Below are 17,217 nucleotides of genomic sequence, written 5' to 3'. Positions count from 1 at the left end.
TGAAATACATAAATCATAGACATACATAAACTCAAATTACAGTCTCCCTTTTTTCTTGGCATCATTTGGGTGTTGTACTAATAGAACCAGCCGAGTACTAACACAATCAGTATTTCTAAAAGGTGGCTTAATCCACCACTTTTTAGTTTCTGCAAGTCTACACACATTTTTTACCTTTTTTTTTTTTTTTTTTTTTTTTTTTTTTTTTTTTAGATAGGGTTAGTTTATTCTGAAAATAAATTCTGAGCATAGTTTCCTGTACTTAAGTGGTTGTTGGGGTCATTTTTTTGTAATGTCTGCAAAATGTACCCCCTTTAAATTTAGAGAAACAACATATATGGTACTGCTGGTTTTTTGAGGCTAGTTAAAATCTGTATGCTTTATCTGAGAAAACAATATTACATTTGGGAAATGAAGCAGCCTTTAGCAAAGATAAGTCTATTTAGCACTCAGATTTCTCCTTCGTGCAGCAGATAAAAGGTTTAAAGAATAGTTCCTTAAAATAAGGGAAATCTTATCTTGTCCAGCATCTGTGAGAAGCTGAATAAAGGCCCTGGATCATTTTAGCAACTCCTACATTCCAAGATGTGGAAGAGGTTCTTAGCCATACTTCTCTGACCAAATATTAGGCATGTAAATTTTACTCCTTTTCACCAAATACTGCATTGAAAAGAAAGATTATCTGAGTTTTGAAGCAGATATGTTCTCAGCTACATTTTGGCTGAGTTTGTAATCTAGGTGATTGTGGCAAGGACAACACCAGCCCTGCAGGTTAGGTGGAGCTTCTGAAAGCCAACTTGGCCTGTTTCATATGCTGTAATAGTTTGCTGGACTGGTTCTGTGCTTATCCTCCTGTTTCCAAGAAGTAGGTGGGCTGTAGTCCAGAAAGAACTAAAACTGCCTTGAGGAGCCCTGGAGCATGTAGGAGAGATTTCGTGAGGTATCAAATCCATGCATATGTATATTAAAGTCACTATTTGAGCCAAACTGACATGGCAAGGTGTAGTGATCCATATTATAAGGCCCTTGGTAACAGAAAGTGTTAGATGAAGCCTGTATAAAGAGGTGATTTGAAATTTTGAATTTAATGGATTGTAAGGGAAAGAAACCTGAATCCAATGTTTGCTGCAAGGAGGAGCACAAGGAGTTCTGAGAGAAGCAGCTGAACAAGTTCATAAAGCAAAGACATTTGATAAGCATGTGCAGAATTGCTTAGGGCACTGTGTGACCACAAACTCTAGTGCCTGTGGGGTTTGGTTGCTGAGGACTGTATGCGTGGGAAAAGAGTTGTTAATTAAACATTGCAGTTTTGCATTTGGTTGATTAAATTGTGCAAGTCTTCCTACAAGATGCTGAGATTTTTTTCTTCTTCGTAAAATGATGCAAATCATGTGTTAAATGATATGCAGTGGATCAGTATCCTTCACATCATGGTGTTGATTTTGTAATGATGCATGCTGTCTGGAGGTAAAATATCCTTCTTAAAGTATAAACCCCCTAAAAACAATTTTAATTCCTGTGGCAGTTGCATCAATATTTCTGCTCCACTGGATACAAGTGCTAACTCATTCTTATATTAATTTACTAAAATATGCAAAATCCTTGGTGGCAGAGTGCGTGCTCACTGATTGCTTTTTACAATGTAAATCAGTATTTGGGGTATGAAAGAGGTCTTGCTGACTGTAAGTTGTGCTTCATTACTTGTTAGTGCAAGGTAATACTATGCAGTCAAAATAAAATAAACAGTCTTGTTAATTTTAGTGGCAAAAATTATTAGATTAGTGTTTCATTAATTTTTAGAGCAGATGTTTTGTTTAAATTTTGCCACCTAGATTTGCAGTATAGCACTAGTTAGAACAAGAAAGTGCTGGTAGCTCATCTTATTGTCAGTTATGTTGAATGAATGCCAAAATGTAAAGTTGTAAGCATGATTTAAAATGCTTCAAAAAATATTGAAAACTGATGGTGGGTTACTGGCCACGTGATTTCCTTTGAAATAGTTGAATTGCTTAGACTGAATTATACATCTTATGGAATCCATTGTAATTGTGTTTAATGTACAACTATTGCTGACAACTGCAAAGGATAAATAGGTCATAAGAAAGTCTTGAAACTCTGCACCAGCATGTGCTGCTCTTTAGGTGAGGGATGCCATGTGTGGTGTGTATCATATACTTAATATAAATTGTTAATAACGTTATACAGACTCTATGCCAAACTTTAAAATATTTTTAAAAAATGTATCTAGAAGAATAAAAACTGATTAAATGAGAGTATGTTGTTAAACATTTCCAGTTAATGCACTGTGGCTAAAAGAAAAAGTTAAATATGTTGACTAGGGTAGTAAGACCTTTTTTGGCTAATAAAATGACAAAAAATATTCTATGTAATGTACTGTGCTATTGTATCTATGGAAAACACTAACTTCCTTGACTCTTCTTGGGTTCTCACAAGGAATGCACAAATAAACAATTCACTAGAAGAAATGCTATATAATTTATATGACACATTAAAAATGTATATATTGGTTTAATCCCGTGAACTTCTGTATTTTATGCTTTATTATTTTAAAAATTTATGTCAGTAATTCATGATACAAAAACAATATAAATGACATTCTAATGACTTACTTTCAGTCTGTTTTTTACAAAAAATCCAATTTTGATATGAAATCAAATGTTCACATAACTTTTGTGTCATTGTTTGCAGTATCAGTCTTCCCTTTTCCTTGGTGCATATGTACTTGGTTTTGCTTTTTTTCTACTTATGGTACATTTTTGGGCTTGTTTTCAGTGCTGTGTGTTGAAAAACTGTAGCCTGTGATACATTTAGTTCTGCTTCTTTCCTCTATTTTAAACATCTATATATATTTTTTTCATTTATATATTCCTATTATTCTGTCCTTTTGAAGGGAATCTTCTGTTTTCTCTGAGAAATCTTATTTGTTCCACAGAATAATATTTAGAATTTAGTATGTGGTTGATCAGGCCAAAACAATATTTACTGATGCTTAGAAGTAAATGTTTTAAATACAAAAGAACAGAAATGATGCAAAGTAAAAAAAAACATACTCGGTCTTAATTTTTGAGCAACAGTTGCTGTTATCTCCCTTAGTTTGCTCCAGCTAATTGAGGCTCTGACATGTCTGGATGTACATGTGCTATCCCCAGTAACTCAGATAGTATATTCTGATAAAGGTGACCTCATTAGAAGAAATGTTTTCTTTTTCTTAAACAGTGTCATAAATATACATTACATTTGTTTAAGGCATCCTATGTCTTTGAAGTCGTTTCAATGTACAACATAGTGTCAGCTCATTAACATTGGATCAAAGTGTATATTAAATTTCTGATTAAACATCCCCTCTCTTTCAGCTAGGAATAAACACAATTATAACTTCTTCCTTCCTGGTGTTGGTTTAAGATTAACATGTGCCCAATTTTAGTGAGTTTGACTGTTGCTTCTAGCCAGCTGGGTAAACATATTTTAAGGAAATTAGATGAAGTTTAGCATACAAGCTTTTTTTCCCTAGTGTTCAAAACTCCTTACATGTGTTCTAATTAACCTTCTTTTTGTCTGACTGATGATTAGGTTTAATATCTGTGTAAGACTAGGCATGTTTAACATTTCAACCAGTTCTGTCCTTGGGCAATTAAAAGCTGCCAGTGCAAATGTGTCAAGATAGCTGCAATTGCACTGGCTGGTGATACTGCCTATATAAAAGAAGTTCTAGTGCTCACTAATGAGAGTCAAACATGCCGTAGCCATAAGGATTATGAATTTTGTCTTTTGTTTTTTTCTTTTCCCCAGCAAAATTCAAAATAAGGCAATTTAAGAATTATTCTTTTTGTTAAAGAAAATACGTTTGCAGAAAGAAGGTGGTCCTTTTTCTTCTGACTTAATTTCTAATGGATACACAGCCCAGGTAGCAGACTGTGCTTGTTTGTCAGTAGAAGGAATAGACAGAAGGAATCCTGGCCCCACCACAGCAGAGTCACATAAGTTATGTCTATGCTACATGGGAGAGTCTGGCTGTGAGTGTGGGTGAAAGTATGCTCTGCCCCAAATTTACGTTTCTGCATGCTAATGAGAGCACCTCTACCTTTTTTGTGGTGCACTGTTCTTTACTGAGTCATCTTGCTTGTCCTGTAGTCCTGGCTGACTCCATGCTGTATCTGGTCCTTCAAGAGAAGAGTGCAGCTGGCTTGGGGGGTCTTTTGGACACGACACTTACAGAATGAGTTATGGGGGCAGATGGTGACAGGCTTGAGTTGAAACCATGCAACCAAGCTGCTGCCTTGCCTTGCTATCCAGAAAGTAGGTGGGTTCTGGGTGCAGAATGAGGTTATGAACTCTGAGGACTATGTGCAGGCTTGCATTAGATCAGTTTGGAAGCTTGGCTAGTTTGGGCTTGAACAAGTGTTCACATCTAAGTTTAGAAAACTTTGCTCGCGTGGTTGAGCAGTTGTTTTCAACTGCAGTTCTGTATAGGCGTGGTGGCTTACGACTTGTGTCATGACTTTGTTCCTGCCTCCATCTTGTCCCTTGAAATAGAGTTGTTTTGCTAGGATTTTTTTAGATTGGAAGAGGAAATGGCCTAAATCTTCCATCTCTGCACTGGAATCATAAAACTTCTCATAGATTTAGAATTTTGGTTATAGAAAAAAAAATGTAGTCCTAGATAAGAGCTGGATACAAAACACAGAAAATGAAAAGTGAAAAGAAGAAATGTAAGAAGATTAAAATATGGTATTTTAATGCTATACCTAAAATGTTTATTAGAAGTAATTCTCTAATTGCTTTATTTTACAAAAAAGGTTGTATGCATTTGTTTTATTAGATATAGAAGGAATTTGAAAAGAATATCCTCTTAAATATGTGAAATATTTTAATCTTATAATTAACTTTTTGAATTTTGCTTTGAAGGTTCTATTTGATAAATTTGAAATAGGAAATCTTTCAGAAGAGACATTTCTTCTAACCTAAATGGTAATTACTGAATGTGTCTGAAGTATGTTGATTACTGTAGATTCAATTAGTTTGAATGCAAATGTCTGAATAGAACTGCAGGTTTCTACCTGTTTCATGTATCAGAGATCCTGTGTTTATTTCTGTATTTTTTTTCATACTGTATGTGGCTGTGAATGCCCTTCCTGGAAAGTAGTTTGATCAGTGTAAAAGGATACTCTCCCTGTAGTAACATGTGGAAGCAGTTTGATGGAAAAAAATGAGAAGAAATTAGTCATAGTTATCCTGAGCTTCTTTTGCTGGTTCATAGCCAGACCTAATTTAGACTGAAATCCTTATGAGATGGTAGTGTTTGGAAACATATAAACAGTCTTTCACCCAACAAAAACCATTCCAGGACATATTTGTAAACTGTTAGATACCTAGCTTGTCTAAATTAACATTGATTGTTATTGTTACGTAGTTCACCAGTGTCCTAATGCAATCCTTGTCTTCATGGCAAAGCAAGATAAAATTGCTTGTATGTTTACCAAGTTCACAGTTATAAAACTGACTTTAATGGTGTTCCAAGATGGATATAGTTGTCCTACTAAGTGTGACAAGCCCCACCATCTCCAGCATACAGTTTCAAAGAAGTTTGCTGCTTTGAAATGATGAAAATGTATTTCTAATATACTTCTATTTTCAGTGTATATGCAAGCCAAATTTATTTTTTCTAAGGCAGGGTGGCTAAATTATTTGTTAGTCTTGCTTCAGTTCTATTTTGCTTGTCAGAGTTGAAAACAAGTCTGAATAAAGAATTAAAATTTATAATTATGAATATTGAGAAAACATGTAAAAGCTCAAGAATAGGAACATTCTTTTAAACTTAGCACTCAAAGGCTTGTTTTCTATGTCTCATATCCAGCCTATTCCTAAGTAATATTAAAACATTGAATTGTTAGTTGGAATGATTAAAATATTAAAGAAATAAAGCATAAAATATACACTTACTTAATGCTGCTAGACTGCTGAGAAGATAGCATAGGGAAAATTAATTTCAGGGGAGGCAGAGGCTATGAATGGAGAAGAAAAGTGTTGTTGGTGTAATTAAAAAGTGAAAAGAAGTCGTGTTAGAGAGATGGAAGGCTGTGCTCATTTCTGGCTAAACTCTGTAAAGTTGTAAGCTGTCACTCCCACTCTCTTGAAGTTGAGGGTTCCAGACTGGCTGTGTGGCTGGACTTTGTGGGTCTGCATTAGTACTTGGGGCTTACTGGGGACAAGGTAAGTATGCCAAAGACATTGCATACTTTTGTTTTAGTAGGCCAGCATGAAGGATCTGTGGTTGTCTGAACTTGTTACCACACTGTTCTAAAACAAAAGGAATTGTAGTTCTGACATTTTTTGTAAGGATTTTGTGCCACTACAACTTTTTTTTATTCCTAGTCCATGTCATTCAACTTGTTGAGATTTGCAGCTATTTACCATTGTTCTGTTTCAGCACTGGCTACCCAAAATGACCAAATCAGCTATGTGTGTTGGTTTTCATGCTCTTTTGGAGCTTTTGGTTCTATGATAACTTGTTTTTGGTGTGTTGTGCTGTAGGTGGAGAATGTTGGTCTCTGGTGAATACTGCACTGTGTTTTGGAGAGCTGTAAGCTAGATAATTTGTTGCTTATAATAAAAGCTCCATCTCCCTCCCTAATCCTTATGAAAATTTTATTGGGTTCTGTTTGGATTTTACTACCTAATATTACCTTATTATACATAAAATGAGGATTTTAATGATTTATGAATTTTCAGTAAAAGTAAGCTGTACTGCGTTATGTTAGCCAAGTTGTTTTGTTGTGTATCAGCTTCTGTGATCTAAAAATTCCTATTTCATTTTGTAATAAAAGATGTCATTAATACTTTTTGGATTCAGCAGTCCTTGAACTGATTTTGCTGGGTGATCTTAAAGCTCACCCTGGTTATGGATTCACTGAATACACACATCTAAACAACATCTTGTTAGACTGGAAGTATGATAAACTGAGAACAATATGTTATTGTGTTGTGGTGTGGGTTCAGTTTCCATTTGTATTGTTTTCCCCGTTGGTGTTGTTCTCCCCATCTTATAATGTTCTCCCCATTTTGTATCCCTAAGCCTATGTTGATGGTTCAGCCCTGGTTTCCCCCTCTCCCTGAGTTGGTTCCCTCCTGTTCTGGGAAGGCTGCCAAGCCCTTGTCTCCACCCCCGTTCCCTTAGCAACCACCCCACTTGTTACATTTTCCCCTCCTCCAGAGCCCTGTCCATCTCCTGAAACCCCGCCCATCCTTCCAGAAACTTCCCCTTTTTCCCGAGGGTGATTGGGCAAGAGCTCCGAGCCCCTCCCTGACTCATGTACCATTAGTTCTTGTCCATGTCAGTTATATTCAATTCCCCTCCTCAGTTTTCCCCCATTGGTTCTTGTACTGTATCAATACCTATGTTCCACCCCCTTTATATACTGCTGTTATTTGTTGCTCTCCACCTTTTCTCACCTGGATCCCCTGGAGACAATAAAATCTCTGGACTGCACCAGCCGAGTCTAGGTCCTCTTTTCTCTTGAGCTTCTCCACTTTTGCCGCTCCTCTCGATATTGCTGCTCTGTCGAAGGCGCTGCCTGACGCCCCGGCGCATTAAGGCAGTGCCCCCCCGCTGCTAGCTGCTGCTGTGCTCCCAGCTAGCCGGCGCCGCCTCCTCCCTGCTCTCAGGGGAGTAGAGTGCACTCGACGCAGCAGCGCGGCATTACTGTTTAGTGAAAATATGGGTTAGTACACCTTGGAACGCTTGTGATACCTTGTTATACTGACCTTCCTCATACACTTCATTCTATACCTTTTTTTCAGTCACCATTGAATCTTTAATTCTTGAATGCATGTGGTCTGGGCAATTATGCAAAAAAATTAACACAAGACTCAGAACCTTTTTGTAAATGTTTTTGATTTGTGCAGTTTAAAATGGGTCATAAAAGACACCTGTTGTTTCTTAAAGCATCTGGAAGTAGGTTCAGTTTCACTAGATCAATGGATGAGGTTGCCTCTGAGGGACAGGAATCTGTCCTTTCCCCTGAATTTGATAGAATTCTGCATTCTTAGGACATTTTAGCATTGCTTTAAGGAAGTTATAGATTAGACGGTGGTTTTTAAGAGCTTGGTCACTCATATTTGCATACTTTAACTGATTTATTTAACAAAATGAGCAGAAATAGGGAAAAGAAATGCATTTCCTGGACATGCCAAGGTTTGTGCTTGAATGTGTTTGAAGTAGGGGGGCTTGAAGGCTGTAAAGTGGACATTTAAAGAAATTCAATTTAACTGTCTGTTGAGTATCCACTTCACATTCAGGAAGGGTGTGTGATGCATTTTCTGTATGATTTTGAGAGCAAACCTACTTGAGGTCTGGCTTAAAATTATTAGAAATTGGAAGACAAGTACTCTTGAGTTGGGAAATGTCAGTATAAGACCCAGGCACTTGCTTTAGTCTCACAGAATTTGTATTTTGTGCTATGGCAATTCAAAGTGCAAAAAGGATTTTTAGAACTACAGTAACATTAGCAAGTACTTATAATTTTAATTGGATAGATTTTCTTTGTTTTAGTAATTTTTAAGTTCATGCCTGAAATCAAGTCCTCGCCTGAGAGCCAGGCCAAACTTGTGCATTCCTGACATAAAGAGCAAGTCAATACTTCTCAAATTAGAACAAATAAAATTCAAATACCTAAAACTTAGTTATACTCTCTTTTACTAATATGAAAATAATATTTTGTTACTGATTTATAACTGCAAAAACCAACATGGGAATCCCTTGCAAAGATTAAAATGCTTGCTGTTGTAACTGAATAGATGTGGACTGGCTGAATGATTGTGTTCTTCACTTACACCTCACAGTTATCAGGGACAAAAGTCCCTTTAGCTACAATACTGCCTTATTGTAATATTGTCCCTACTGTGCTCTAATATTTAAGTTTCTGAATGAAAAAATGTAGTCTGTAGCCCTGTCTTCAATTTCTAAATTCCCTATTCAGTTCATTGCAAAGGTGGTTGGTGGAATTCAGAAAGGCTTTGTGCTTTTCAGAGTAGGGGGAAAGTTTGTGCTAACCAGAAAGAAATACTGCAGAATGAGCCATGCATCTTAAAATTGTGCCCCTCTTTAGCCTGTGAATAAGACAAAACTCACAACTCAATTCTTCTGATTTCCCATGGCAAATGTTATGCCTAGACCATGAATGAAGATGCAATGAGCCAGTTTTGGAAGCAGAAGCATGGGTGGTGAGGTCTGTGTAAGCCAGCATGGGTTTAGCATCTCTGTTGGCTTATACCAGCTCAGGGATGTTGCCAGCAGTACTGCATATGCAAAGTTTCCTGTGTTTGGGACTCAGCTGTCTTGTGCCTTATGAAGACAGTGCAGGGCCACAGGCCAGTGTTTTCCCTTGCTTGGTCCCAATTTCACTCAGTCTGAAAGTGGTCCTGTAGAAAGTGAGCCAGCAGTGAACAAAACAGAATCAGTTTCTGTATCTTGTCTCAGGATTTTAAGGTTTTGACTCAGTGCTGCACCTTAGCAAGCATGCTCAAGCTCAGCTTTTGGGGTTTTGAACTGCAGCTCTTTATCATATGAAGGCTTTTTGAGCAGTTGAAACTTCATGGCTTTACTAAGTACCAGAGCTCCCCATTCTGCTTTTAGTCACGGACTGAGATGTCCTGAAAAGGACATCTTTTACAGGAGTAAAAGTTGGGACTATCTTTTTAAATCAAATGACTGCTTATTATCCTGTTTCTGCATACACAGAATTTCTCTCCCTTGCGTGATCAAAAGTCAACCACGAATCTTATTCTTTGTATTAAATTTCATGTTTTCAATCGGTGTCATGTATAGTTTGAGTGGACCTGCTGCAGAAAAAAAATCTTATTGTGCCCAACTTGTGATTTCCTATTGAAGTGGCAGGAAGGGAGGGGGAAAAACTCACCCTGCCTCACCGGACTCAGTTATGGGGTATTGTAAAAGAAAATTGTAGTTGTTTGAAAAATGCACTTGTTAAATGTTAAGTGCCATGAAGCTTTCAATTACTTGAGAAGTTAATTGCAGAGTTTAAAAAAAATGTTGCATTTGGATTTAGTAGAAATTAGGTCATTCTGAATTGTTTGGAAGAGCTAGACCTCAGCAGAGCAGGAGTTGTGGTTCAGCATTGTCACAAAGATACCAATACAGATATTCATAATTTTTTATTGTGCAATAAACCAGATGGCAAGAAAACAATGTGTTTCAGAGTTCTTTTAAGAACATAATTCTGAGTATTCAATTTTATTTAGAATTGCAGTTTGGTTTTTTGTTCCTCAGAGTGCGTGTTTCACTTGTGAGATTTGGTTACGCAAGTCACATTGTATTCTTCCAGCCTGTTTTATGCTGAAAATGTAACATGACAGGATTGTTAAAAACTGCAATAAAATATTGGATCAGCCTAAGGATCCCTCTTTTGCTAAAGGGCTTTCTCAAATGGTAACTGTTCCAGAAAAAAAAATTTCAAATATATAGCTAATTACAGAAAAGCTGTGGGTAGCATGCTGCTCTCTCTCTTTTCCCATGACCTTCTAATTTTATAATTTTATGTGTATGTGTGTGTGTGACCAATTAAAATATGGCGGCAGAGCAAAATAACATAGTCCAAATGCCCAGCAGCTGGGATATAGATGTAATAATCCATGTCCTTGAATCATAGGAAATAGAGAGGGGACAAGTTGCAGATAATTTAGTCTCTCTACTTCTGCTATGCGCAGCTTTTGCTCTAAGTACATCTGTTAAATTTACACCTCATTTAATACACTGACATATTACTAAAATTATAGTGGTGTTTAGTTTTCTCAGTTTGTCTTTTCTATTAGAGAAATAAAATTCATCCCGGCTAGGACAGAAAGGTGGCCTAGATGACTTCCTGAGATTCTTTACAGACAGTTCTTATGTGATTGACTGCTTTTTACTGACTTTCCTGTACCACATTTTATCTTTGGATGACAGTGTTTTGCTCCATGTAGCTTTTGTATAGGTATCCTATGTACTTGAAAGGAAAAGTGCTTTTCAGATTTTGAGAAGGTAGTTCAGATATTTCTCTTCTCACATGTATGTTTTGAATCTTGACTCTTCCTTCACCCTGCCTTGGTTGGTTATTCATATCAGAACTCTTTGGGCATGAGAAATTGGTTCACATCTCTGTATTCATTCTGTAAAAAAATGAACTGAGAAACTGTAGTTTGGAGCTCATAAAGTGCTCAACATGCTAACTGCATTTGCCTTTGTTTTATTGTTTAGTAGTGTAAAAGGGGGAGGGAAGAGAACTTGTTCTTTCTCTTCTGAGATGGCAAAACCTTTTTTGTCTTTTTCTGCCATTTTGTGATTATTTGAGGTCAGAAATCTTCTAGGAATGCACGGGACTCATGTATTAGGGCAGGATTTGCCAACAGTGATAAGTAAAATTGCTCATATGTAATAAGGGACCTATTTTTTTTTCTGTGTCAAAATTCACTAAACCTCAGAAAATATGTGTCTGCAGTAAAAAGTGTCAGAATTCACCACTGGGAATGATTCTCCAGGTATGCTGTTTTAAGATGTTGGATAATTCCACATATCTTGAAAGAGCATCAATTATTCTTTTTTTATTAATCTTAAAAACTCATAATAAGCAGTATAGTGTGAAGATGCTGTTCTCAGTGGTTAGCATTGATGGAGAGCATGCTTTTTTGCCCTGTGAGTTGGTAAGCTGTGTTCTGCCATTGCATTCTTTTCTTCATTATTGTATGGACCACTCTTGTCCCAAGTGTCTTAAGCTACATCCAAAGCACGTGAGCATTTGATAAGTTACTGATGAAGTGTGGGTAACTTTCTGCTGTCAAAATGCCTAAAGCCATGTAGGAGAGTTCTGTTTCAGAGATGCCACAATCTTTAATACTATATATTGATGAAAAAATTAAAGGTATATGTTTAATTGGTTTCAAACCTAAGCAAACTAAAACCTAAATATAAGTATTTAAATATCTGTTCTGCAGCACTGTGCTGCTGGATATTGAGTACTTTCAGATGGATCTGCTGTGTTCCTTCTGATTTCACTGGGAAGTGTGGTTACTCAGTATTTCACAGGGTGAATTCAACACAGAGGAACAAGCTCAATTTTCTGAAACTTTTCTTGCAGCTTAGTTCTGATCAATTTAGATGTGTTTAGATCAAGTTGAGGTCTGTGAAAGCAATAGGTATTGTGGATTGTCAAGACTTCTCAGCTGTGTCCTTCTGTTTGCTATCTGAATAGGCCTAGACCTGTCCTCATGGAAACTGCCTATAATGTGTATAGAGAAGAAAGTCTGAAGAATGAACATCTTAGATCTGTACATGTATTTGCAGTAGATGTTTATGAAGGGCTTAAGATTTCTTTCTTTTTTTGGTAAATTGTCCCTTGAAGTCTTCTTATGCAGTCTTCCATTACTACATTAATCTTGAAAGTCTCATACAGACTAAGTAGTATGACTTAGTAGTTGACAGATTATGAGAAATAGAAAAGACAAAAAAGAAGAAAAAAATAATTTTCAAGCTCTTTTGACAAAAGCTTTCTGATATAAATTAATATTGATAACATTTGGGTCTCTCATTGTGTTTTGTTCCACAGGCAGCAGGAGCAATTCGTCCTTTAGTTTCTACTGTTATTGCCTCTGCTGCTGATGGCTGCTTGGACCACTCACTGGAACGTGCCAGGTACAGAGCAAGTGAAATGCCTCAGGCTTTCTTGTTTGATATAATCTATGAAGCATACCAACAGGTAAGATATTAAGGCTTTCTAAGACCTCTTTTCTATTTACTTCTGTTAAAAAAAGAAAAAGACAACTTTATTTCTCTTCTTTTGAGAATAGAACTTCAGAACCTATTTCAGATTACATCAAGCTGTATGCTTATTACTTCTGAGTCTTTCAAAAAAGCCTTACCATTCTAATTTATTCAAATTTTTGATTAGTTAGCTTTAAATACAAGAGTGGCTGATAGGTCTAAATGGCTGGGAAGACATTATTGTGCATTAAATAAATTACTTAAATGAGTGGGTTTATATGTTTCAAGTTAGGTGTCTGTATAAAGTATTGTTGACAGAGAGTATCAAAGGGTTTTGGATACACAGTGTAATAATGACATTTTATAGTAATTTAGTGGGATACAGGCTGTTCTAAAATACTGAGATAATATAACTTGCTACATCTAGGTAAATGTTTATTCTGTTTTTTGTTGCACGTGTATTATACATAGTTTGATTAGTGGCTGAAAATAATGTTTACTTGTCTCTGTTGTAATTTTTCATTTTTTCCTAATATATTGCTTTGAAATTAACTTTATTCAGGAAAATTAAAGTTGTGGGTAATGTATTAAACCCTGACTCTTTTGCCTTAATTTGCCCTGAAGACTGCTTTCATTTGCCCCACCCTGCATTTACAGTTTACTGGAAACATTCCAGCCTTTCGTCTCAGCACTGCTTCCTTTTCATTCATCACCTCGTGGAAATTGCCTGTCCAGGTATCTTCCAGACTGACTGGAAGCAGAGCATTTCTTCATTTGTCTCTTTGAAGGAATTATTTTTCATGTTCATGCTGACAGTCATGCTTCCCATCAGTCTTTCAATTCTAAACAAGCCCAAGTTTCTGATACTCACTTTCAGGGAGTACAAAGCTTAGAAGTCACTACCAACAGAAAAATGTGAGGACAGGCAATGAAGAAGCTGTTACTTAATTGTTCAGTAATTGTTTTCCTTAGAAATGTTGGCACAAATTCTATGTCATACCCTTTATGCTTGACACTTGAAGATACTAAATGCTGAAGATGAAGGACTATCCAAAATGAAGAGCTACTCAAGTGATTGGACTGGCTTCAACCTTTTTGCTTCTGATAGGAGGCAGGGGTTGTTCTTAGTATATGACACACAGCTGATACTTCTGAGAGTCTACCTTGAATGCAGGGGTATAGTCATAAGCAATGTATCCTCTATTTGTGTAAGAACACATCTCAAGAGATAACTGTTGGTTATCCAGCCCTTTTTGATGTGTGTATCTTTTGGCAAATTTCATGTTTATGTGCTGTTTATTGCAACCACCTTCCCCACCCACCCCCCAAACAACCCGGTACTTTTTCTACCGTGTTGGCTTATAATTTGAAAATATGGTAGAGCTGGCAAATACATAAAAAACTCTTGTCCTAAATGCCTCACTCAAAAGACAACTATATTTGCAGTTCCTATGCTCCTCTGAATAGAGTTTTTTTCTCACATATGCATTCCATCAGTCTTCTTTTTTGTGTCCCTGCTCTTTCAAGAACAAACCACCAAAGTTGTTAGAAGCAACCAAGGCTATGGTTTCTTGTCCCCAGTTTCCTTTGCTTTGGCTAAATTCTGGTCATTTTAATGCTCTGTGCCTGGACCCTTGGGAAGTATAACACTTTGCTAAAATCTCTCAACTCATATTGTTTCCTCATAATTTATGTTTCAATGGTGTCTAGCTGTCCAAGTCAAGGATTAAGACCCCATTGTTCTGGGAACTGTACAAACAAATAAAAAAAGACAGATAATCGTTGTCCTGAAAAACCTAGTCAAGCTACTGTAGGACAGATTTTTGTAGGAATGGATGCAGCTTATGATACTTTCTAAATATTAACATATCCATATTTAATTCCTGTAGCCTGGTGAAGGTAAGTACCATTGTACAGATGAACAAAGAAGAGAAAATAATTTTGTTACTCATGTTGCAAGTCATTCACAAAGCTGGGAATGGAATTCGTTTTGGCTGACTCTGCCTGGGATCATGATCCCATGCCTGTGAATTTTATACAGTTGTGACCTTTATGCAACAACAGAGTGGGGAAAAACAACAGTCATACATGCATTCCTTGGAAAGAAGCCGTCCATTTGAATTAGTGCTTTGAGTAACACAGGTTTTCAGTTACACAGTGGTAATGTGGAATACTGCTTTCAAACTCCAACTCTATTTAAATGCACCATCAGATGAGAGTAGGTAGGTTTAGAGTGTTGACTTCCAGATGTGCTTGTGAATGTAAGATCTCTGAACATATTTACTGCAAAGTTGTGAAATTCAGTTAAAGGTCAGTTACCTGACCCTTACAGGTTTGCTATCTGCAGTTTTTTGGCTTTTCTTTTCTGATAGCAATCTGGGCAGAGCAGACTAGAGGTGCTTCTCCTTTTATAGCTGTTTTAAATTTATCTAGAACTAGAATGGAGTAATGTATTAACACTATTAATATATGGAAAAATATATTTGTATGATCTTTACCAAATTAAGTAATTTCCTTAGAAAACATTTTCCATTTCTAGCTCAAATAAAAAAAGGATAGTAATGACTTGGGGAAAAATGCATGCCCTGTTGAATCTCCTCTAATTAGTTTTATGTACAAATATCAAAGATTGATTTACAATAGTATCTTAAAATATATGTGTACTACAGGGAATCCCCTTTACATTTGTCACCAAAAATCCAGGACAGATTTTGAGGAATTCAGCCAGGTTGCTCACCTGCATTTCATTGTGATGCTTTTAATTTAGTTTTCGGTCTTACATCTTCCCTGTTGCCTAAAACAAGTATTCCAAACAGATCTTTGTTCAGATATATACTACTTTCTGGTTAAACTGTTATGATGTCAAGACTTCAGACTTCATAACTATTAACTTTCAAATCTATACAATTTATAAGCTTTATAAAATTTATAAAAGTTACAACTTTTATTTGTACAATGTGTATCTGGCTCAAGGTGGAAAAGTGACCAATGCAAACAACTGCAAGGGGAGAAAGAAGTGTATTTTTAGTGTGTGTGGGTCTTGCAGGTGGGAGGCTTTATGTTAGCCAAGGATTTTCCTTGTAATTTTAGGTAAAATGATGTATAAATTTGTTAAGGGAATAAATGTGGTGTTGCATCACTACTCTTAGGTCTGCTATGTCCTAATTTTTGAGTTCTCTTTTCCTGCACAATGTAATGAAGCCCAGTAAATGGACAAATTAAAAAATTTAAAACCAAAAATGCAAATATCTAATAACTAGTAAAATCTCTGGAAAAGTTGTAAAAAATAGCAGAATCTATGATTTGCTTAAATTCTGAACTATCTGGAGCAAAACAAGCCAATTTACCTATTTAAAAATTATTTTTATTTTATTATGTTAATAACAAATTCCTAATCTTTAAAAATACCTGTTTCTTTTCTATTTTTATCAATCCCAAGGAAAATCAGGAAAGTTTAAGTGTTAATTGAAAATCCATCCTTTCCAAAGATAGCAAATAAGGGATAGATTCCTTTGACTAGACTTGTTCATTTTTGCTTAAGGTAGTTTCATGTTTCTGTTCCACTTCCTAATTTAAATAGGAACAAATGTGGAGTATGATCCTGCAAGCCTGGGAGGAGGTGGGTGGGGGAAAGACTTCACTTACCAGAAGTCAAGTGTTCCCTGGAGCAGTACCTTTTAAAAGAATTAGAGTATCAGGAAGTCAGGTAGACTACCATTTTCCTTTAATCAGAGTAGGCTGAGACTGATTTTTGTAATACTTGTTTTTGACATATTGTGAAATGCACAAAGATCTTTTTGGTCTTTAACACAAAGCATCTTGTTGTGTCATGTCATGTGTTCTGTTCAAAATAATGCACCCATTGTACATAAAGGCTGAAATACTCAAAGCATTGAACACTTGAAATATATCTGCTAAAGCAAGAAAGGTAACAGGAACATTTAAAAAGCTTTACCCTTTCATGGTCTGGAAGAGAAATGACCAAAAATAGAAGCAGAAGAGGAGTGGGGTAGGTGGGAGATTCTGACCAGCTTCTATGTCAGATATGCAAACAAACAGCCCTGCAAGGATGATACAATGGTTAAGGAGTTGTCAGCATGGATGTGGGGAATAGCAGAGAGTTGCTCACCAATGACACCACTCCAGAGAAGCCAAGAACCTTGTGAGAGGGAATAGCTAGCAACAGCTGAAAAAAGAGCAGGTTGCTATTAGAATGCTATTGTGCAGGAATCCTTCATATGTGAGTGGTATGGCAAAGTCTGATCACTAATTCAAAATTAAGGGATAGCTTTTTAAGAATCTTATTTAAAAATACACATTTTTTTCTGCTGATCATTTTTACATTATCTTACAATTTTCCTCAAGATCTGCTATACCTGTGGAAATTTATTGCAAGAATTACACATTTCTGGGGAGGGTAGGGTGTTTGTATTACATATATATTT

General features: G+C 36.3%; 1 protein-coding gene across 2 annotated transcripts in view; it reads left to right on the top strand.

Annotated features, from left to right (window-relative positions):
* The window catches only part of CRPPA (CDP-L-ribitol pyrophosphorylase A), a 107,635-nt gene that overhangs the window by 13,036 nt on the left and 77,382 nt on the right, over positions 1–17,217 (top strand). For both annotated transcript variants that reach the window (XM_030237949.2, XM_030237962.2), the window contains one exon: positions 12,618–12,767. In XM_030237949.2, coding sequence (XP_030093809.2) covers positions 12,618–12,767 — 150 coding nt within the window. The remainder of the gene's footprint in view (positions 1–12,617; positions 12,768–17,217) is intronic.

Source organism: Serinus canaria, chromosome 2 (genome assembly GCF_022539315.1).
Source record: "Serinus canaria isolate serCan28SL12 chromosome 2, serCan2020, whole genome shotgun sequence".
NCBI classification, from domain to species: domain Eukaryota; kingdom Metazoa; phylum Chordata; class Aves; order Passeriformes; family Fringillidae; genus Serinus; species Serinus canaria.
This window is presented reverse-complemented; position numbering and strand designations above follow the sequence as displayed.